The 23,000-nt window shown below is 41.2% G+C and overlaps 2 protein-coding genes across 4 annotated transcripts in view; one reads left to right on the forward strand and one right to left on the reverse strand.

Moving 5' to 3' along the window:
* The window catches only part of SPG11 (SPG11 vesicle trafficking associated, spatacsin), an 88,184-nt gene extending 84,836 nt beyond the window's left edge, over positions 1-3,348 (forward strand). Inside the window, exons 36-41 of one of the 2 annotated variants that reach the window (XR_016038146.1) lie at positions 311-479; positions 937-1,025; positions 1,163-1,318; positions 1,986-2,137; positions 2,610-3,066; positions 3,165-3,348. Coding sequence is in view for 1 of the 2 variants with exons in the window: in XM_055437079.2 (XP_055293054.2) it covers positions 311-479; positions 937-1,025; positions 1,163-1,318; positions 1,986-2,137; positions 2,610-2,790 (747 nt within the window). In the remaining variant the exon portion in view is untranslated. Of the gene's footprint in view, positions 1-310; positions 480-936; positions 1,026-1,162; positions 1,319-1,985; positions 2,138-2,609 lie in introns of both variants that reach the window. The other variant, XM_055437079.2, reaches the window with a different exon arrangement.
* Positions 3,246-22,991, reverse strand: EIF3J (eukaryotic translation initiation factor 3 subunit J). Of its 2 annotated transcripts, none has more exons than XM_055437082.2 (8): positions 22,831-22,991; positions 22,652-22,755; positions 12,699-12,753; positions 12,163-12,254; positions 8,912-9,026; positions 6,930-7,091; positions 5,286-5,359; positions 3,246-4,954 (listed from the first exon to the last, which is right to left on the reverse strand). In XM_055437082.2, exons 1-8 carry the CDS (start codon positions 22,871-22,873, stop codon positions 4,823-4,825), a joined length of 777 nt encoding a protein of 258 aa, XP_055293057.1. In that variant the 5' UTR covers positions 22,874-22,991; the 3' UTR covers positions 3,246-4,822. The 2 variants fall into 2 exon arrangements, with proteins under 2 accessions (XP_055293057.1, XP_055293059.1); XM_055437084.2 differs by lacking the exon at positions 22,831-22,991 and adding an exon at positions 16,746-16,829.
* Positions 22,992-23,000: the final 9 nt, after the last annotated feature.

The raw sequence follows: 23,000 nt of genomic DNA on the forward strand, positions 1-23,000 counted from the left end.
TCCTTTTTATATCCATCTTAGCACTTCCCTCTGCCTGCTTCTTGAGGCATAGAATTTAGAGTGGAATTGTGAAGGCTCATGCATGTATGCGCGTTGTTAAGGCTTTTCGTCTGACAGGTCTTAACGTTCACACCCCCAGCCAGCAGATGTGCCAGTTTGCTTATATTCAGGATAGCATAAACACGTCTTCATCTGTGCCTCTCTTTTCCTTGGGAGTTTCTGAGGAACTTTCAGAATCAAAGGACTGGGTCAGTCCTGCCTGCTCTGCAGTGCCTGGCTGAGACCTTGGTATCCCTTTTTTTCTGGGCAGAGTGGCACCCTGAAGACGGCCCTGCTGGACTACATCAAGCGCTGTCGCCCTGGGGACAGCGAGAAGCACAACATGATCGCGCTGTGCTTCAGCATGTGCCGGGAGATCGGCGAAAACCACGAGGCAGCTGCCTGCATCCAACTGAAACTGATAGAGTCTCAGCCCTGGGGTAAGCAGAGGTCACAGCAGCACCCCCAGGGCAGTGCTGCTGGCCAGGGAAGGGTCTCAGGGCTAAGAACGGCAAGAAACCAGGAGACTAAGCCCCACCTCAGCTTCCTGACATCCACCCAGTGGGTCCCAGCAGGACAGAAAGGAGGCGGATGGGGGGCATTTACTCTTCTTGTAGCCCGTGCCTCCAGAGGTGTCCTCTGTCAGGAACCATTGTATGCTGAGGCTGTGGACGCCTGCCAGGACGTGTCAGAGAGGCGTGAACTAGGTGGGGCAGTGAATCCCACTCTGGTGTGTGTAGAGGAGTGAGTGAGCAAGTCTCACCTCACCTGAGGGAGACACGCCTGCCTCCCTGTGGACGCGAGCTGGGCTGTGTCTAGTCCACCCTGCTGCTGAGTGAGGAGAGAGTGGCCACTCTGGGAGCCAGACACACGCACGTTCACTCTACTCCCCTGCAGAGGCCAGCCTCAAGGATGGGCAGCAGCTGAAGCAGCTGCTGCTGAAGGCCCTGACTCTGATGCTGGACGCAGCAGAGAGCTACGCCAAGGTAACCCTGAGTCTTACTCCAGACTGGCCTTGGGGCTTGGTGTTGCAGGAGGAATAATTTTGTTCCATTGCTGGAGGGGTCATAGGGGAGACGTCATAAGGTCTTTATCTGTGTCTACCTCCACCCTCACCCCTCAGGACTCCTGCGTGCGGCAGGCCCTGCGCTGTCACCGGCTCACCAAGTTGATAACACTGCAGATTCACTTTCTGAACACTGGCCAGAACACAATGCTCATCAACCTGAGCCGCCACAGGCTGATGGACTGTATCATGGCCCTGCCTCGATTCTACCAGGTGAGCACAAAGACCCACCGGTACCACCAGCCTCGTCTCTCCTGGTGTCCCTGTCACAGGGCCCAGAGGCCGAGCGGCTTCCCTAAAGGTCTCAGGTCAGCCAGCTCTCCTGACTCCGCTGTCTGATCCATCCAGCTGCCTTTGCACAGTGGTACTACTCACCAGCATGTTGTCTGGGCAGAGGGTGGAGACCAGCGAGACTGCATGCTGTCCCCTTTCTCCATACTGTCAAGCCTCTGCACTTCGACAGCTGAGGTTCAGGGGAACAGCTGTGCTCGTGGTCCCGTGGGCACCTCTGCGCCCAGCATCTCCAGAATGTGTGCACTTCTGGGTTAGCATAAAAAGCCAGGGCTTCGGAGAGGCCAGTTCCAGCCCTTTAACGAGGAGGGATAGTTATCAGGGAATCAGCCCTTTCACTGAACAAAGCTGAGTGAGGAAAATACTCATCAGCAGTTCTTTTAACTCATTGTGAAGTTAGAAACACTGAAGGAAGGTATTTGGGGTGTCAGGGGAAGGGTAATATCAAACTTTTCACCAGCCCTGATAGACAGCCTTTGACATCACTGGTGACGGTCACGCTCACTGGGAGTGCAGTGTCGAGCTGTTTTCTAGAATCCTCTGCCTCTAATGGTGTCCTTTTTCCCTCCTTCTCCTCCACCCTTTTAAGGCTTCTATTGTGGCAGAGGCTTATGACTTTGTTCCTGATTGGGCTGAAATTCTATATCAACAAGTGATTGTTAAAGGAGACTTTAATTACTTGGAAGAATTTAAGCAGCAAAGGTTATTAAGACCCAGTATATTTGAAGAGATTTCAATAAAGTAAGTATTAAAATGCCTCTGCTTTGATATCAGGCATGGGTAAGAATTTTATAGTTAAGTGTAGGTGTAACATGTCCTAACCCCTTGGCTGGAGATGGGAAAGAGATGTCAAGAATATCCAGAAGGATAATCTTTTAACAGAGATTTATGCAAAGGAATGAGAATAGTTTGCTTATGATGCTCTGTACCCAAAATGGGAGGAGAGCTACTCAACTGGCCTGAAGTGCCAAAAACACTAAACATCAGAAGATCCTTTGGAGTAGGAAATTAAGCCCAGCATTAAGATACTCATTTTTAATGAAATTTCATTGTTATCAAGCACTGATAGCGAGGGCTATACTAGTACCCTACTAGTCTGATTTCCTAGACTCAAGCACCTTCTTCTCAACCACTATCTGTAAAGTATCACAGCTGATAGCCCTTGCTCAAGATACAGTATCTTAAACCTGTACATTCTTGCTTCTCTGTTTAGATGTAAACATCATCAGCCTACAGAATTTCTTCTGAAAAACCTGAAGAAGTTACTCACGTATTGTGAAGATGTCTACTTGTATTACAAGCTGGCATACGAACACAAACTTTATGATGCTGTCAATGTGCTTCTGAAGGACCCTCAGACCGGTTGCTATCTGAAGGACATGCTAGCAGATTAGATGGATTCAGGTGACACATGAGGATGGTTATTGCCAGGAATTCTTCACTGCCTGTTTTCTTGTGCTGAAACGAGGTACTTACAAGATGTTTGTGCTCAGCTTAGAGAGAAACGCACTGGGGATCTCGGACGTCTGACTGTAAAACACCAGGACTGACCATACCAGTCCTAGTGGGTCCAAAGAAGGAGAAATGTTCACAAGGAAATTCCTTTTTGAAAACGACTACGCATCTGTATCATTTTCTGTCTATACCAGTATCTCTATATTGGCATTGAGGTAACAAGCGCCATCTTCCTCAGGATGGTTTCTCTATATTGGCATTGAGATAACAAGCGCCGTCTTCCTCAGGATAGTATCTCTATATTGGCATTGAGATAACAAGCGCCATCTTCCTCAGGATAGTTTCACTTCAGGAGATGATACAATATTTAGTAAAGAATAGCTGTGCCTGCAGATTCCAGTTTCAAAGGAATTTAATATTATTTACACAGTTGAGCAACAGATGATACATTTCCATTTGTTAGAAACTGATCTGTAATAAAACAGATTTTAAATGCAGTGTATGTTGTCATTGGCTGCCTTAAAGGAAGCAGTCTTTACTGGCTGTAATTATTGCTGTAGAGTCACTGCGTTCTGTAACTTCCTTAAGACACTGGATGGTCCTGTCTCTACAGAGCTCTGATTGAGGCTCCTCCTTCTATGGAAGAGAAATTTAAAAATACTTGCTCTGTCCCTAGTTTTTATTCCATGGCAGTTTCCAACAAAGACTCTAACCACAGATCTGGCTGAACTGATCACCAGAATATATATCATCGAGAAGATCACCAGTCTGCCTACAGCCATCACCTGAGTTAAAGCTCAGTTACTCCAAATAAATACTTCCAGGTATTTAATTAGGCCTTAGTATCTAAGCAACCAAATAATTTCTCCAAATACATAGGAATGTAGCTCTGTACCTTTGTTGCTCTAGAGTGACACTATTAAGGACTCTGCAAATCATTTTTCTTCTAAAGCTACATCTACTCATCAAGCACTTATAAAGCTTTGTAAGGATATAGAGAACTCTAGTCCCAAGAGCTTTGTTCTGTACTCTCCAAAAATATCTCTTGGGCGGTAACGCGAAATTTTAAGTCCTCACAATAGTGACTTTATTAAATTAGTTGCTTTATAAAACATTGCAGATGTCATAATTGTTAACATAACAATTTACCAAACTGTAGTTAACTGGTGCAGTTTGCTGAGCATGTTTTATAAAGGAAAGGAAATGCCAAAACCCTGTTAAAGTTGTTCCACTGCTGCCTTGGAGAACAAAGGAAGATTTGTTTCTCAGACACTTACATCAGGCAAATGAAACAGGTGAGGAGTTTCCCACCCCCATCTGAAGCACTCCGTCAGTAGACAGTCTATGCAGTCAAGAGTCCACAACTCGTAATGCAATAATGGAGAGGTTTACCTTCTTCAGCTTCAAAGCTGCAGGGTTTGTCACACTAGTGCTTTGCAGCCGCCGTGTCTTCAGTCTGAGCTTAGCGGTCTCCTTCACAATGTCTGTTTACTATCCTCGCGCTCAATTTTAAGACAAAGCAATGTCAATACCAGGTGCACAGCACACGCCCTTGCAGCAGACCGCTGTTCCTGACAAGTTATGAAGTAGTCCAAGGAGGTATGGTTAAGGCGGTATTACTGAAGGTGCAGGTAAATACTATGCAGTTTTTTCGTCATGTTGCAACCTTTGTTTCCAATTTAGTGACTGTGGCCATGGAATCAGATAGCAACAATGACAACATTATTAGGTTTGTTTTTTAAAACTATGATTTAGTAGCAACAGAGGTTCCCAATTTTAACCCCTTGGCAACAAGATCCAAGTTCCCTCATTTGCACATTAGCACCTAAGTGTCAAGGGATTAAATAACCAGCACAAAAGATACTGCACTTCTGATTGTAGCATTTGGCAGAACTGAAAGGAAAGGAAGTTGTGCTACATGTTGAAGGGACGGTGGGCAACAGAAAGAAGACAGAGAGAGGAGACAGAAGGTCACATGAAGTCTTCATAGTCTTGTACGTATCCGCCGTCATAACCACCGTAATCCGCCAGATCATCTTTCATGGTGGCCTTTAATCCCCCTCCGGGAACCACACCTTTCTTCTTCTTTTTGGCTTTGCTTTGCTGAAGATAAAAGAGAGTTAAGTCATGTGACTTTATCTACTATGGGCATCTTAACTTTTGGTACAGCAACCCTCAGAGTCAAAAAAAGCTCTGGTTCCGGAAAACCGAGTTCTCTGAGATTCCAGAACTAAGCCACGGTAATTTCTATTATTAATTTGGAAAAACATACCTATAAAAAGGATGATAATGGCACTCACACTCCTGTTCTACTCCAATATAAATGGTATTGGTGAACTCCTGACTTCTCCTCACTAAGCTTGGTGAAAATACCATGTCTACATCCCAGTGTTTGTGTAATAATACACATTTCCCACACAACTAGCTCTTTTACCTTTTCTTGCTTCTGTTTTTCACTGCAGAGTACAGTCAATGAATTGGTAATCTTTTTCAGGTCATCAATTTCCACTAAAAAAAAAATGTTTTAAGAATTTTAGAGAATAAGTAAAAAAGCAAAATACACATTCTTGACAGTGTCATGAGAAATCTAATCTGTCCATCATTAACTTCAGTAACTTTGAAAAGGGTGTTAATTTCTCCTAACAGCATAGATAATCTTAAGTCTATGGCTCAGCTCACAAACCAGAACTGTTTAAAATGGCAAACCCAGCAACAAAACTTTATAATGATCTACGATCGCCAAGACACCACTGTTTAACCAGAAACTGGGGACATCTACAGCTCACAGGGCTCCCTGCCATTCTTCCTTATCCAGTCTGAACACAGAATAACCAGGCCCTATGGACATGCCTTATGATGGACAGGGAGGCCTGGCGTGCTGTGATTCACGGGGTCGCAAAGAGTCGGACACGACTGAGCGACTGAACTGACGGAAATTACACATCCTTGATTTTCAGTGAGGAGTATCTGAATCAGTATGGAAGGCCAATCCTTAATCCCACAGACGACAACTCCCCGACCCTTGAGTGTCTCCATTTTCTAGCACAAGAAGGAAAGTGAAAAGAGTAAGTATCTCAGAAGTCTTAAGTGCCTGCCCTACCAGGAAATAAACCTGGCCAACGCATCCTTCCACCCCATTAAAATATAAAGCTGGAAACAGACACGAGTTTTTAGCTACCAAAAAAAAGTGTTTGATTTTGGTTAGCACCTCTGAAACAGATAAAATAGTGTGTACAAGATAAAATGACAACTATGGGCACATCACTGACCAAATTTAGAAACTTCCACTTAAAATTCCTGTGAAGAATTTTGTTCTCAGTCTTTTTTTTTTTTTATTTCTAAAAAAGAATTTTATTAAAAAAGCACAAATGCAAAGAAATGAACAGAGGAAAATGTATGCGTCGAACCTGGACTGGTCACTTATGATAATATACATGCTACATATTAACGCATATATATGGAATTTAGAAAAATGGTAACCTGAATCCTGTATAAGAGACTGCAAAAGAGACATAGGCATTTAGAACAGTCTTTGGGACTCTGTGGGAGAGGGTGAAGGTGGAATGATTGGGGAGAATGGAATTGTTCTCAGTCTTAAAAATAGCAAATACCATAGCAAAACTAGTCCCTCCCACCTTGGTGCTATACCACCACTGGTTGTCACTCCCATACCCCATGCCCCTGACATGTATGACTCTTCTGGGAGCATGAAACGAAATCCATGGACCCAGAGAATGGGTGGCGGCTCTTGCAGCTGGCTTCCGGATTTATAAAGTGAAAAGACACTCATTTGTGATCTCACTCAGTTCTAAAATTCTGTATGATTTTCCCCAAAAGACACTTCCTTAGCTCCCGTCAATATAAAACAAGAAGCTACTCTTTTACTAGCTGTTGTGCCAACAAGCACAGATGTCTCTCTGGGAAGCCATTGTAAAAACACTCAGAAAGCATCCTCAAAAGACCACTTAATGTGTATTTGCAGAACAACATTCCTAAGCTATATGCTAAAAAGCAAATCTTCAGTGTATTATAACATCCCCTAATCCATCCACAGGGGTCAGAGATGAGAATTACTTACATGAAATACAAACATCTCGAACTAAGGCTTCCAAAAAATTGGCATAATATAGTGACTTTTCATATTGTGTGATTTTATCTTTTAGTAACTTTCCAAACTCTGTAAAGTCATCTCTTGAGGATGGGTTCATAGCATCTATTCCATAAACTGTGTTATTAACACCTGTAGGAGAAAGAGGACACAGAAACTATCAAATTTTTTTAAAATTTAGAAACCTGTCAGGTATCTAAATAACCCTATTATTTCATCCTAAAATACAGGTTCTCAACCTGGGTCGACTGAACTCTTCGGACAGAGTTTTAGTGGCCTGTACATAATTACTGTAGCACAGGTTATTTCAGTACTTTGATACCTATTCCAAAATAATAGATTTCCTTTGTAAGTAAAATCCTCTGTATTTTATGCGTTGAAAATCACTACATTACGAAGGGGACCATAGGCTTCATCTGGCCCAAAGGAGTCCCTGGCACGAAAGGGAAAACTAAAAGCACTTGTCCAAGAACAGCCCATAGCAAAGATGGAAGAGAAAGAAACACAGCAAACTAAGATGGCTGCTGTCAAAGTATCCGGCCAACTACAGAAGCTAAGCAGGAGTAAACCACGTGTTAAATCCCAATAGGAAAATTAACCCAGCGTAAAAGGAGTCTAGGCTGTAAGACACGGTGCTTCTGTGTGTGCTGTGTGTGCTCAGTGGCGTCCAACTCTTCACAGCCTCATGACACAGTACTTTCTAGGAAAGAAGACAGGAGTGGGTTGACATTTCCTACCCCAGGGGATCTTCCCCACGCGGGGATCAAACCTGCGTCTCTTGTGTCTACTGCACCGGCAGGAAGATTCTTTTAACACTAGCATCACCTATTCCTCAATAATCAAGTAATTACTTGTTAACACTGATCCAGTATTTTAGTATTAGAAACACAGCATTAAAATCCTATTAACCAAATGATCACTGTATGAATACACGTTTTTGCTTTTGATCTATAACTGGTGTCCCATCTTAGAATTTATTACCACATAAACCCTTCTCTTTAATAAACACAGGGGTGGCTTTTACCACCCTATGAAGACAGGATAATGGGCACGTGCCCCCTGTAATGAGATGAGAATGGTGGAGACATGTTTGCCAATACACAGGAGCATCCATGGCAACTCCTGAGATTGCTGAAGACTCACCGAGAGGTTAGCTCACGCTTCCAGTGAAAAGGAGCGTGCTCACTACAGTCAGCCTGCCTGGTCCATTTTAGAGAAGGGGTGGGGGGAGAGACCAAAATAACTAGATCCTTCTAGGTTTCATTTCAAGGTTATTTAACTGTTTCAACAGGGTATTCTACTCTGAAAAAGTACTCAATAAGCAAGCAGAGACAGCAAATAAATAAAATGAGAACTTTTAACTATTTTTCTGACTTTGTATTTTTATTCTCTGTGCCATGTAACTCCCCCTGGAACTCTCTAAACTTACTATTTACAGAATCCTGAACATACCTTTTATCTTCTACACTAACCACAGCTGCAGGCATGGGACACGGAAATGGAAGTCCTCTGAAAGTAGGCATGGTGAAGGCCAAGAAGGGGTACAGAGAGCACTGAGCACAAGGCACAACCTCAGCCTCACCAAGGCCTGCATGTGACACTCCTGCAGTCAGACATTTCAATCTCAGAAAGTTACAGACTTCACACTTCACCCAAATTTCATCCAGCTGATACATATACTTAAATCAGCAGTATACTTTATTTGGGTTCAATAACTTACTTTAATCATCTTTTATACAATACTCAAATTATTCAAAAATCTGAGCATGGATCTCACTCTATGTTAAGTAATGAAACCGCAAGTACAAACAAAAGAGATTAAGAACTGCTTTCTAATACCTACATTATCATGTTTCTTCAAGAAAGATGTTTTCTGAATTTTCAAACTAGTAAGACCTCCACAGTATTCACTTACAACTTCAATACTACACTGTTACCACACCCCCACTTACCAAAAGTTTCTTTTGCTAATTCGAGGTCAGACTCTTCCTGTAATTTCTTAAGCCGCAGTTTATCTGCTAATTGTTCTTCTGGTGTTAGCACTTTAGGTTCTTCAGGTTCTTCTAACTAAAATGAGCCAACAATAAAGTTTGAGAACAGCTGGTTATAGCATACGCAATACATGTCTAAACTATATAATTATTTTTCTAGACATGCATAAATAACAGGAAACATTCATAATGTTTACTGTATTTCTACAGTAAATTCTTTTAGATATCTTAATGTTATAGGAAAAAAACCTGAGTCACAGATTAAGCAGCCTGCCCATGGTAACAGAAGGTTAACACAGGTGGTAATGTCACAGAATTGAGATTTGAAGACTGGGTTTATTTCTTGGCAATTTTTTTAAATTAAGGAATTGAGACTGCAAACAAGTTGAAAATAGCTCTCTTATCTTCTGGCTAAAACTGTATACTGAAAAATCCTAGAGTAACTGGTAATGTTTATAAAGTCTTAAAAATATTATATGCTTTAATCAAATAATTCCACTTTGAGATATTCCTCTTAAGAAACCAAAGGTGCAAACAAATATTTAACCAAAAGGAGGTCAAATGGGGTATTATTCATAATAATATCAAATAAATGTAGAGATGATCTAAATGTTCCACAACAGAATGGTTAAAGTATATGGCATATCCATAATAAACAGTATGTAGACATACAAAAAAAATTTTTTTCAAAGAATTAGAAAAACATTTCCCCCTTATATATCTTTTATTCCACTTCTTTGAGATAACAATTAATAGTCTAATTTATATCCTTTCTATATACCATAAGTTTCTATAACAAATATGTTACCAAGAGGAGATACCTTTGATAATACTTATCAAAGTGGGAAAAAGGTGAAGGGAGTTTGTGCCATTCACAATTATCCATGCCTGCACAGTTTGAAGATTTTGATTCAGAAGGCCACTTCTGAAACAGGTCACATTTTATTTCTCATGGAGAAGATTTTCTAGAAAAAGGGAACCATCTCAACTGTATTGATAGACCTGAACACCCTTATTTCCTGCATCAAAACTGAGTATGTTTTAACTCAATACTTCACCTAAGATAAAATTAAGTCACTGAATGTAACGTTTCTTTATTTTGGAGGCTAATATCAAGATAAAGTAAGTATAATGCTAAACTTCAGTGGCCAACTTCTTAGACTGAGCTATAAGAATCCATTGCTTGTTCTGAACATATAAACATGCATGTAAGTATTTTAGACATACAAATACAAGATTACTAAAAAGCATCTAAAATGTTCCTGCTGGGGGGAAACAGACATTCCCACATACTGTTGGCCATGATAATTTGCTACTAAAAATGAATCACAGTGGCTGATGAGTTTACCAGATGAGCTTGTGCCAGAGAACAAGGAGCCTTTCCAAGACTAGCAGGGCTCTGTGAAACGGGAAGACAGGACCAACTCAGAGGGACCCCACTGTCCGACGCTGGGACAATTTAAGCATTAAAGAAGACTCACTATATAGTCTAAGTGAAAGTCATAAAGACCTGTAAGTCCACAAATTTACTCAGAAAAAAATGAAACCCACAAAATCCTTCATTTTTCACCACTTAAAGCTACCACACCCCTCCTTACTCTGAAAATTAGTAATTAAAAGAATTAAGCTTTTATGCTTTCTAGTACAAATCATATCCACAGTAACCAAATAGAAAAAAAGGGAGAAAAAGCCAGCCAATAAGAAAACAGAAGTCAGAATGAAACATCACCATTCTGCCGCACCTAAAGAAGCAACTGGGCAACGACCATCAATGACACCAAAACTAACCCCAAAACTGGGTCACCACTAAGAAGAAATCGCTAATCTTGTCATCAACGTAACTCAGTAATCAATCTTAGCATCACTAATAACAGTACAGCATCATACGACTTCTGATGTGACTGATGCAACATGAAGCATACAGCATCATATCTGAAGTATTCCGACCAAAAATGTTCAATCTAATTCCAATTAAATTTCGAGACGTCACTGCCAAGTTACAGAAACTAACCACAAGGAAGCAGCAGCGAGACAAACCTAGAAGGCGGGGTGTTCCACAGGACAACCGCCCTGCTGTCTTCAGTAAGTCAGTGCCACTTGAGAGAGAAGGACAGACCCGAAGAGATTTAGAACCTATGAACAGCCAAATAAATGCAAGGTGCTTGCCTGAACAAATCACATGTAAGGATATTCTGGGACAATTAAAGAAATGCACATAAAATAGATGATGTTTAAATGACTTACAATTAGGAACGTAATTATATGAGAAATAGCTTTGCTTTTTCAGAAAAGCATACTGAAGTATTTAAAGGAAAAATGTATAATGTTTGTTATTTATTGGATTATATTTTAGAAAAAAAAAAAAAAGATGAAGCAAGTTGGAAAAATATTAACAACTGGTAAATTTAGGTGACTTGTATATGACCCATTATGCTATTTTCTTGAAATTTCTCTTAATAAAAAGTCAAGGGAATTCCCTGGTGGTACAGTGGTTAGGCACTTTCACTGTGGAGTTGTTTCACCGGTTAAAAATAAAATAAGAAAGCTTACTATGATCTATGGTAAGATTTCCATGATTATTAAATAAAGCCAAGGTGAAAACAATTAAAAAAAAAAAAAGGTGGAATATGACCATACAGTTGTATACAAATATATAAAGTCACCTTGGAGACATCATAAACCAGTATTCACTTATAGGATAAAGGAAAGAAACACAACAAATCTGTGAAGGGTTGGGGACCCCTCTTGATACCATTTTGATTTCTGTATCATGTAAATGTGTTTTCTATTCAAAAAGTAAATGAACACAAAATTCCTGATCTTGCTCCAAATAATCAAAAACAACATTTATATAGTACATGGCAGAGAAATGGATGCTTTTTATATTTACTCAAAATGTACACTGCTAAAAAAAAAAAAAAAAGACTAATCACAGCTAGAGAGAACTGCAAGACACTGACGAAAATCCCTGACTATTGTCACAAGACAATCCTGAGTGCTTCCAAATGTCTGTGAAAATCTACAGGTAAAGCTTCGGGGTTTGGTTTTTGCAAAAACCACAAATTCAGTTTGGGATCACCTTTCATCTGATGATGCCCATTTACAGCCTCTCCAAAGCCCTTTCCACGATCAGGTCGCGTCTGCTGCTTGTTAAGGCGCTGCGCCACTACTGATGTCAGGGTTCTGTTTCACGGAAAACAAACAGGACTTACTCTCTTCTTAATCTCTTCTTGCCTTTTCTTCTGCTGCCGTTCTTTCTCTTTTATTTTCTCTGCTATTTTTTTCTTTTCTGAAATTTTTACTTCTGAAAGTAAAGAAATGTTTTAATCAGTTAATCTTAAATATTTTCTAGTTTATGAATGAGACAGACATGATACTTATATTCAAGAGATCAAATCTGTGCCTGCTCCAATTTAGATGGTGATTTCCTGGCAAATAAGGAAAGTTTTGGGACTTCCTTTCTCCTCTCTAATCTAACCCTAAGGTCCAAACCCCTCCTTTCGTATTTCACCACAGTCCTTTAGGGAGGACTCAGACCCTTCAGCTGTGCAGCCTCACCCTCTAATCTGATTATATTTTAAAGAGAGAGAGACGAGATGCAGGGAGAAGAGAATGAACTGGAAACAGAAGGATGTTTGGGTTCTAAAAATAACCAAAATTTCCAATTTTGCAGCATTTTGTTAGTCGTCTTAACATAAGCATCAGATTAAGATCTAAACCCCAAAACAGAGGAAACCCAATGGATCACCTGGTTTTACTTCTGCTTCTTCTTTTTTTTCATCATCATCATCATCCCAGTTATCCTAAACGAAAGAAAACTCCATTAATAGTTCTTGCATGCTTACTTTTCCATGTGATCTTTATTATTCTAACACCACAGAAACAAGTTTGCTGTTTTTTTCTTCTTTGGCGTTACATTAAATTTATAATTTTGGGAGAACTGACATAATGTTGAACTGCCCTAGCCAAGAAAAAGGGCTATCTTTTCATTTGTTCAAGCCTACCTCTGTATCTTTCAAAGAATGTTTTAAAGTTTCTCTTATAAGGTTTTGAGTATTTCTCATCAGGTTTATTCCTATGTATTTCGTCTTCCCTGTTGCCGTTGTAAATTTTTTTTTTCCATTTTATGTCTTCTAATTGGTTATCATTGAAAAGCTATAGGTTTTTGGATGTTAATTTTATATCCTGCTGCTATATAAATGTAAATACATATATGTTGTGCTTAGTCGTGTCCAACTCTTTGTGACCTTATGGACTGCAGCCCACCCGGCTCCTCTGTCCATGGAATTTTCCATCAAGAATACTGGAGTGGGTTGCCATTTCCTACTCCAGGAGATTTTCCCAACCCAGGGATCAAACTCGCATATCTTGTGTCTCCTGCATCAGCAGGCAGATAGATTCTTTACCACTGCACCACTTTGAAACCCAGGTACCTTACCAATTACATTTATCACTTAAGTTAGTTCCATCACTGAGTCTCTGGTGTTCCAGGTATACTACCCTATCATCTGCAAATGAGATAGCTTTATTCCTTCCTCACCAATTTGTGTGGCTCCACAACTGATTCCTCTTGTCTAATCGCACTGGCAAAGCCTCAAGTATATTATGAAAGAGCAGCGGCGGAGAAAAGGGGGGTCAAGTCCTTGCTCTTCTCCTGATGGAAATGCCTACAGTGTTCCCCACGAAGTGTCATGTGCCCCACCACATTTACGGAGTAAAATTCAGACTTTTCTTTTACTGCTCTGAATTCCAAGTCAATTAGAAAGTCTTTTCTTAAAGCAAGGAATTTTCTTCTAGAAGATGTATGCTTCCATTGTTTTCTCATTTAGATCTCTGATTCTTTGGAATTTTTTTTCTTTTCTATGATAGATCTAAGTACGGATCTAATTTTACCTTTTCCCAAATAGTTACCTAGTTGTCAAAGCACCATCTATTGAAAAGTCCACCTTTCTAATATTTTATAATAACTATAAATGGAGTATTATCTTTAAAAACTGTGAACCACTATGTTGGTTCCAAATTGGAAAAGGAGTATGTCAAGGCTGTATATTGTCACCCTGTTTATTTAACTTATATGCAGAGTACATCACGAAAAATGCCGAACTTGAAGCACAAGCTAGAATCAAGATTGCCGGGAGAAATATCAATAACTTCGGATATGCAGATGACACCACCCCTATGGCAGAAAGCAAAGAGAAACTAAAGAGCCTCTTGATGAAAGTCAAAGAGGAGAGTGAAAAAGCTGGCTTAAAACTCAACATTCAATGAACTAAGACCATGGCATCCAGTCCCATCACTTCATGGAAAATAGATGAGGAAACAATGGAAACAGTTACAGGTTTTACTTTCATGGGCTCCAAAATCGCTGCAGACGGTGACTGCAGCCAAGAAATTAAAAGACGCTTGCTCCTTGGAAGAAAAGCTATGACCAACCTAGACAGCATATTAAAAAGCAGAGATATTATTTTGCCAACAAAGGTCCATCTAGTCAAAGCAATGCTTTTTCCAGTAATCATGTATGGATGTGAGAGTTGGACTACAAAGAAAGCGGAGTGCTGAAGAATTGATGCTTTTGAACTGTGGTGTTGGAGAAGACTCAGAGTCCCTTGGACTTCAAGGAGATCAAACCAGTTAATCTTAAAAGAAATCAGTCCTGAATATTCACTGGAAGGACTGAAGCTGAAGCTCCTCCAATACTTTGTCCATCTGACGTGAAGAACTGACTCACTGGAAAAGACCCTGATCCTGGGAGAGATTGAAGGCAGGAGGAGAAGGGACGACAGAGGATGAGACGGTTGGATGGCGTCACCAACTCGATGGACATGAGTCTGAGCAAGCTCCGGGAGTTGGTGATGGACAAGGAATCCTGGCATGCTGCAGTCCTTGGGATCATAAAGAGTCACACATGACAGAACTGACTGATACTGTACACCTGAAACCTATAATACCACAAATCAGCTATACTTCAATTTTTAAAGAAGCCCATCTTTGCCCTGTGACTTACCAAATACTAAGTTTTCTTAGACACTTGCTCTATTTCTGCTTTCTATGCTATCCCACTGGCTTGTTCATGTACCAGTACCTTCTGTTTTAACCAAAGGCTTTATAGTACACGTTTTTAATGTAAGCTGGGGCTAATTCCCCCTTTTCAGGTTTTTTAATGTTTTCCTGGCCATTCTCTCACACTTGTTTCTCCATATGAACTTTTATATCAACTTGTCTAACTCCACAAAAAAGCTTCTCCATTAACAATGAAAACACAAGACCACCAAGCCAACACTAACGGCCTCTCTTAAGTAATTCACAGTAGTCTTAAAAGAAAATCTGACCTGTCTTTATACTTACTTTCCCAAATGTAAAAGCATCCAACACTCTGGCTAATGGTTTTAATTATTTCAAGCAATATTCCACACAACATAACCCTGGCTAATGAATTAAATCTTTATAAAAATTTAAGCCCAATACTGTAAATCAACTATATCTCATTTTTTAAAAATTAGATTTAAAAAAAGAAAAGAGTTAAGCTCAGTACAATAGAAGAATCAAGAGCTGACCAACAGCTTCATGGAACCAACTCCCTAACTTGGGCGGGGCATTTTAAGGTGGCTCTGTAGACTTTCTTCTATGCCTAGCACAGTCACTGAGCTAAACACAAAACAATTATCAAACAATCTTCAAAGGGTCCACAGAATTTAGAAGGGCTAAGTTTAACAGAGGAAGACACAGTCCTGTGTTTAAATAGGGTTTTAACCTACAGGTAACCTGACCACCGTCTCAACCACTACCAGGCACCCTAGGACACGCTGAGCCAGAGGGGGACTGGCAAGGCGGGAGGCCCCGGCGTGGCCAGAGGGGCGGGCTGACTCATATGCCACAGCTGCGGCAGCAAGCGCCTGGCTTTGTAACGCAAGAGGCCGTAAACCTGAATCAGGCTAGGTGTCTGTAAGCTAACCAAGCCTTGATTCTTAATAAAAATCTAAATCCAAAGAAATAAAAAATCCTGATCAAGGCTGCCATGGAGTGGGAAGAACTTTGAATAGAAGTATTTTTATAATCACTTTACCTTTGCAATTTAACCCATAATTCATAGTTAACAAACACAATGAAAGCAAACCAGCTAGTCATTGTTTGAACATCTAAGAGTTAGAAATTAGATGGTAAATGTTTGTATCACCCTGCCGGTTTGCACAAGTGCTTGTATCAATACAGCACTGTACAAAAGGAACCAGAGAGCTAAAAGTTGACTACTACAAGAAGTTTTTTGTCATTTTAATCTTCATAGAACATAAGAAAGCTGGGTTTGTGAGTGGTATGCTGCTTAGATGGTTCTTAGATAAAAGAACTATCTGCTTACTTCTAGGGGATGTTTATAACCCCCTACTAATAACAGTGACGATGATAATAGTGACAACAATAGATCACATTCACTAAGTGCTTACTTTGCACTAAGCACTATGCAAAGGACTTTATGTTTAATTTTTTTTTTTTTAATTCTTTGGCCACGCTGCACAGTTTGTGGAATTTTAGTTCCCTGACCAGGGATTGAACTTGGGCCCGTGGCAGTGAGTCCCAACCACTGGACTGCCAGGGAAGTCCCCAAAGAACTTTACATATAGTAACACAGTTAACCCTCACAAAAGTTCTGCAAGTAAAGTAGTGTTATCCCCACTTTACATATAAGGACACTAAGGCCCAGAGATAACTATCACACAATCTGAATGGAAAAATAACGAAGGAACCTGTTTTGAACAGGACAAAATTTCTTTAAAGTGTCATATTAAACATCATTTCTTACCTGAATCCTGAAGTATAAATGGCTGGGAACTAGGTCCCTCCACATCAAAATTTGTTCTTTCAATTAGTCCTGGAATGGAGTCCCCTGGAATTGCAGGGAATCCCATATCAAAGAGAAGGGTTATGGTACATACTAAGATATGCCCAGCTACAACTATGTCAAATATTCATCTCAAATTGCCTGTGATGGATTTCTACTAATTTTAACAAATGAGTCTAGCAGCCTGTGGGAGCAGGAGCTCAAGAGGAGCTAGGCATAGCTGAAAATGAGCAGCTCCATCCCAGTAACTCCCACACAGAGCAACAGCACATGGTAGGGTTTTTGTTCAGTGCTGATATTCCTCAGTTCCCTTTACCAGTAAAACCTCACCCCACCCGGATCACTGCTTTTTCAGTGTCTCCTTCACCCTAACTTTACAGCCCATCTCTACCCCATCCCTGGTTTCGCTATCGAAGAATAACCTTATTCCAGACAGTTGTCATACTGTCCCATCACTGCAAGTGTAACGAGGCCACCTAGAATTTCAGCACAGAAAAGATTTCAGTAGCAAAAACAGTGGTTCCTATCTCTAAGTCCTGGAAACAAATACGACATTTGCTCCTCAGTTCATCAACGGATCATGAAAGGCACCCTTCGCCCCCCGTTCCGTTCCGTTCCGTTGCTCAGTCGTGTCCGACTCTTTGCGACCCCGTGGACTGTAGCCTACCAGGCTTCTCTGTCCATGGGATTCTCCCTTCGCCCCCCAGTGCTGGAAAAAAGTTTGCTCTGTAGTTACTCCTACACTGAGGATAAGCTCCTCAAGAAAGAAGCACAGTGACATCAGAAAAAGCACACTGGTCACACTCCAAACAAATGTAATCCCAAAAGCAGGCGGCCAGGTGGCTTTCCCCACGAACTTACGACAGTTTTTGCATCCTTAGTTATAAAAGTAAATGAATAAAACTAGAATGTTTAAAATTGCCCAATTTTCCATAAACATCAAGACTTTGTAAATGCTGATAATAAGTTCAGATAAAATAAAGGGCTCCTAGAGAAACAGCTAAAATCAATGGTTGTTTTTAAGTTACCTATAAATATCCAATTAAATTCTTTAACCAATTATCACTGGTAGCCAATAAATCTTCCAACTACAATATCTATCCAAAAGTATTTCCAAGTATTTAAAATATTAACATCTTCAATATTAACCAGGCTCTTCTAAAATGGCCAACTTCCTCAGAAGAGAAGCTGTTTATAAACTACGTGCTACAGATAAACACCCAGCATCATTTGAGCCATTTCTCTAAAAAAGGACGGGTGTTTTTCAAGTTTAAAACCTGTTTCCCAACTAAATACAACTAAGAATTGAAAACATAACAGAAAAAATTTAAACCCTGGTTTCTTTTTATTTCTAACAATGCAGACAGTAGTTGGCTAGTCTGTCATTTTATAATGTACAACTACAGAATGTCACATGCAATGCGAGAACACGTTTAGCGCTGAAAATGCTTTCCAACTTAAGCAAGATATATTTATAGATCATCAAACAGAAGCAGTTTCACATGAGCAGGAAAACTCTTCTGCCCCACAGCAAAAGTCCATTAACTAATATATACACCTCCTTTCTTCTTACGTACATAGTTTGGTTTAGATAAAGCATAATCTCTTGAAGCAAAAGAGTCTTTTACTGGGTGTTCTGTAAGCTGTACCAATTCTGTTCTGAGAAACCTCAGAACTCTGTAGTGAGCTCCTGCCATGGCTAGACCTGATTGCAAAGTTTAGTTTTTAAAATAAGCGCAAATGTTCTTCCATCACCTCAGTACTCTGCTTGTCTCTGGAAGCCAGGGTATCTGTCTCAATAAATTCTACTTCACTTAATTCCTTAAGTTTTCAACACACTACTATGGCTCAGCACTCTGCTGAATTCCATCTCAATACCTACCTGTCTCATATTTGGAAGTGTTATCAATCAATTCTACTTCAAATTCCTGGCTAAGCTAGATCAAAAACAAGACACTGAACACTAAACAAATGGCTTATTTATTTTCAATGATCCAGGATAGCAAATATATTAGGTAAATATTTTTCAGCAACAAACACACTCCCCAACTAAAAACTTACTAGTTTATAAAAAATTGTCAGGGTACTAAAATGATACAACTTGATATTTTCTTCAAAATAATCTGGCTGGGTGAGGAGAGCAATAAGACAGAATATAGAAAATAGAAGGTTAGTCATGGGTTTATTAAACTTTTCTTTCCACTTCTGTGTATGTTTAGAATTTTTCATAAGACGTGCACATGCGCGCGCACACACCTTCCAGATATCCATTTCCTAGCAAAATGCCTACCTTCTGAAAACTTCCCAACAATCTCCCATGTCTTTGAAATATAATCCTCTACTTCAGAAGTGCTGTTTCCAATGCTTCAAAAATGTCCTTACTCTGGTATATTTAAACTATTAACTGGGATACGATCCTAACAGACAGCTGAATGGGCACAATAAGGCATGCAGTTTTCATCTAATCTAGTTCTCTAAGGTCTTTTAAAGATATTTTGTTAATAACATTATAGAAGCAAATGTGTGAGACGTTTAATTACAGCCAGAAGTTTTCTCAAAACAAACTCTACACCCTTTGAACAAATCTAGCTTCTATCTGTTTTAGTAAAATGATGGGAGACTAGTAAAATGGAGTAAAAGTTGTATTGTTCTTGCTTGCAGTGGGGAGGTACTCACAGCAAGCAGGAAAAATGATCAACACAGCCTACACATCATTCCAGAAATGGGGAAGGAGTCCAGAGATATATGCCAAGCAAACAATTCCTCCCACTGCCTCTGCATTGATATCAGGATAGGGTAGAAAGGGGAAATAAAGCTAATGTCAGAGGAAAGTATGCTCCCTGGTTCTCACCTTTTAAACTGGGAAAACGCATGGCGTTCCCCTACCCCTCCAGTGAATACAAGCAATTCTAGCTTCATCTAAATCCACTTCTGCCACTATCAGACAGCTATTTGAAAAGCCAAGGGCAGCAAAATGCTATGAAAGACACTGACCTATTGGAGCAAGTTACTGTAACAAAAGACCTTGGTTTTCCTTTCACTCCTCAGGACATTACAAATGACATTAAGCCTTAAAGAACATAACTCTTAAAGGTTAAACACTAGACGCTGACACAGACTGAAGAACTTAACTGTTTCTACCTACCTTAAGTCACATACTGTATTCTTTAAGGACTGTGATTATTCAGTCTCATGAAAACTAAACCTTGTTAACAACTGCTACAAAAGGATTAGCATTAGAACATCAGAATTCAGAAATTTGGTATTAATGTATTCCTTACTTTTTGAAAGTTCACTTTATGACACTACACTTTTTCTAACAACGTACCTTGGTACCTGTGTTCGCTAAGTGAAATCCAAAGAGAATTTACAATCTTATGACAAGTGAAAACAGCATCTGTTTTTGCACTGAGCTATTATAGTGGCAGTGAGCACCCTAAGCAGCAAGACTGGCACCCGTCAAGGCCAAGTTCATTCTCCACCAAGCTCCTCAGAATCTAAGCACCAAGCTGCCACAGCTTTGAACTGTGTCTGTGAGCATCTGTGCTTTACCTTGATTTATCCTGTGCATTTGTTAGCAAGGTATGTCCTAAAGTAATTGCTTCTTTCAGCTTAGGAAAGGTTTGATAGGAATGCTCTAGTTTCAGAAAGCAGGGAAAACCTGCTCATTATCATTCAAGGTGACAAATTTCAACTCTAGATTCTGAGCAAGCAAAAACTTGTCTGACAACCATGGTCATTCCATTCAAAACAAAAAATACAGAGTAAAACACCCACTGTGGAGAGAACTTACTCCTACTGAGCTAAAGAAAGCACAAAACGTGGCACAAAAACGACCCCAGATACAAGCTCTAAACTTTCTAAGCATGTTTTCCATTAGCCAGAAAAATTAAGACTCCATCTAGAAGCAAGAGAGAATTAACATTTACTCAGCGCCTACCAAGGGTCAGACAACTCTGCTTAATGCTTCATATGTTATCTCCTCTAAAGTGCAAATTAATGCCTGAGATAGCTTCGGTAACGCTAAGAGTGGGAAATGGGGGAGGGGGTGATTAAAAAACTGGTTTATGTTCACAAACAAAAATTGTCAAGGCAACAATATAGATCCAGGTCTGTCTGATCCTAAACTGCTAGGAACCAAACTACTCCATGGACACGTCATCCTGGAAATCTTTGAGAGACTCAATAGAAATAAAGCAACATTTCAACATGGGTAAGTTCAGCTTTCTACTCAAAGATCAACTTCAAAGTTTAAGTAAAAGAAATAGGTTATACGTATAAAACAAATTCTGCACTGGAGAGACAAGATAACCTTTATGTAACATTTACTTTTAAGTAAGATTTACAACTTCTAAACCTCCAAAATAAGTTACAAGTGGTCAGAATTCTATTTATCAGGATAGACTCGACTTGTTCCGTTCCGTTCCGTCGCTCAGTCGTGTCCGACTCTTTTAGATACAATAATTTCAGTCAGGCTTCTTTTTATCAGTCTAGACTCTTCATTCAAACTTCATTTTCTGGTAATTCGTGATTCTCTAGGAATTCTTCTAGATTCTTCTCACTTATTCCCAATTTTCCTAACAGATGTCTTAACTTCTAAATCTACTATGAATGGAAGTGAAAGGACAAATCTGAACTAAAGGCTCAAAACAAAATCTCCTATAGTGTAGGGAAGTAACTAATACTTTGCAATGAGGCTGATTACACCATCCATTCCCATGTCTACACAACATGTAAATGAAACAAAAATTTAAGTGTTGCTTATTAATTAACCCCAAGGTTTGAAAAGCTCACATCATCCCTGAACCATAGGCTGTTCAATGAATTGGACATCCACTTCATCAGAAAAAAGTAAAATCTAAACAAAAGCAGTCTGGACACAAAGTTCATAACGATTACCTAGCTTAATTTTTTTTTTAACCCAAGCGGAAAGATTTGTAGGGTTTGTTATCCTGAGCTGGGGTCAGAAGTCAGAAGAATAAACCATTCACTAAATGAATAAAAACCACAGAAAACCATTTTCCAACTCATATTAAATTTTATCTTCACGGAAATAAAGATTTTGAGAACTTCCTTAATAAGAATCTTAACATTCTGCACTTGAGAGATTTGTAGCTACTATAAAAACAAAAAAGCAGTAGTCATGTCATGTGAAGCCATACGATGGAGTCCCCAGGAGGTCTCAAAAACAAACAAAATATACAAAGCATAGGAAAAACAAAGCAAACACCTGCTCCCTCGCCTTCTCCAACCACGAAATCAGTATTTCCTTACGGGTTCCCGTGAAGATGAATAACCCACTCTATCAGCGCTCCATTTTTCGAGTCGCTGTGTGGACGAGCCAGGTTTCTGGCCGCTGAGGCAGCTTCCGCGGTCCTCAGTTCATCCTTCGCCACACGCAGGGAGAAGGGGGTCTAAAAATTACTTCACTTGAGTGCGGGGAAAAAAGGTGGCTGAAACTACACCGCAGTATTTCACACACTTAAAAGCTCTAACAAACTCTCCCAGCGGGCCTCTGGGGCTGCGGATGAGCTGCCAGCACGAGGGTCGCGTTACGAGACGCGCATCTGGGACGCGCGGGGGCCCCGCGCTCGCCTCCGCGCTCAGCCCCGCGCGGCGCGCACGTGGGCCGCCCGGCCGCGGCTGTCACCGCCCGACGCCGGCTGGCGGGGCGTCCGGGCAGGCGCAGACCCTCTGCCAGGGGCCGGGCCCGCCCCGCGCCAGGCAGGCTCGGCAGACCGCGCCGCCCGCCGCCGGCCCCGTGGCCGCCGGGCCCTGCGCTCGCGGCCCCACACGGCCCGCAGGCCCGGGCGGCGTCCGCCTCCCGCCCCACGGCGGGCGCCCCGGCCCGGCCCGCGCCGACCCACCTTGACGTCCTCGTCCTCGTCCTCGCCCTCCCAGCGGTCCCCGCCGGCGGTGCCGCCGCCGCCCACCTTCCGCACCGGGTCCTCCACCGAGAACGCGTCCGCGTCTGCGGGAAGAGAGCCGCGTTAATGACAGTGTGGGACCAGCGCCGGCGCGGCCCGGCCCCCGAGCTGCTCCTCACCCCAGGAGTCGGAGTCCCCAGCCGCCGCCGCCGCCGCCGCCATATCGAGCCGGGCGTGAGCGTGTGAGGGAAGACGGGGGAGAGTGAGCGCGGCGGGCGCGAGTCACCGGATCCGCGCTCGTCGCCCGCGCGGGGAACGCTGGGACCGCGGCTGACTCAACGCCGAGGCC

This window comes from Moschus berezovskii, chromosome 9 (assembly GCF_049115385.1).
Source record: "Moschus berezovskii isolate FMDL1 chromosome 9, NW_MosBer_1.0, whole genome shotgun sequence".
Classification (NCBI taxonomy): Eukaryota; Metazoa; Chordata; class Mammalia; order Artiodactyla; family Moschidae; genus Moschus; species Moschus berezovskii.

Excerpts from the sequence above, each read along its gene's own strand:
- EIF3J (XM_055437082.2), bottom strand. The coding sequence starts at position 22,873 with ATGGCGGCGGCGGCGGCGGCGGCTGGGGACTCCGACTCCTGGG. Across the intron at positions 9,027-12,162 it reads AAGAAGAGATTAAGAAGAGA|TTAGAAGAACCTGAAGAACC; the intron begins GTAAGTCCTGTT and ends GGCTCATTTTAG. Across the intron at positions 4,955-5,285 it reads AAAAACAGAAGCAAGAAAAG|CAAAGCAAAGCCAAAAAGAA; the intron begins GTAAAAGAGCTA and ends TTTTATCTTCAG.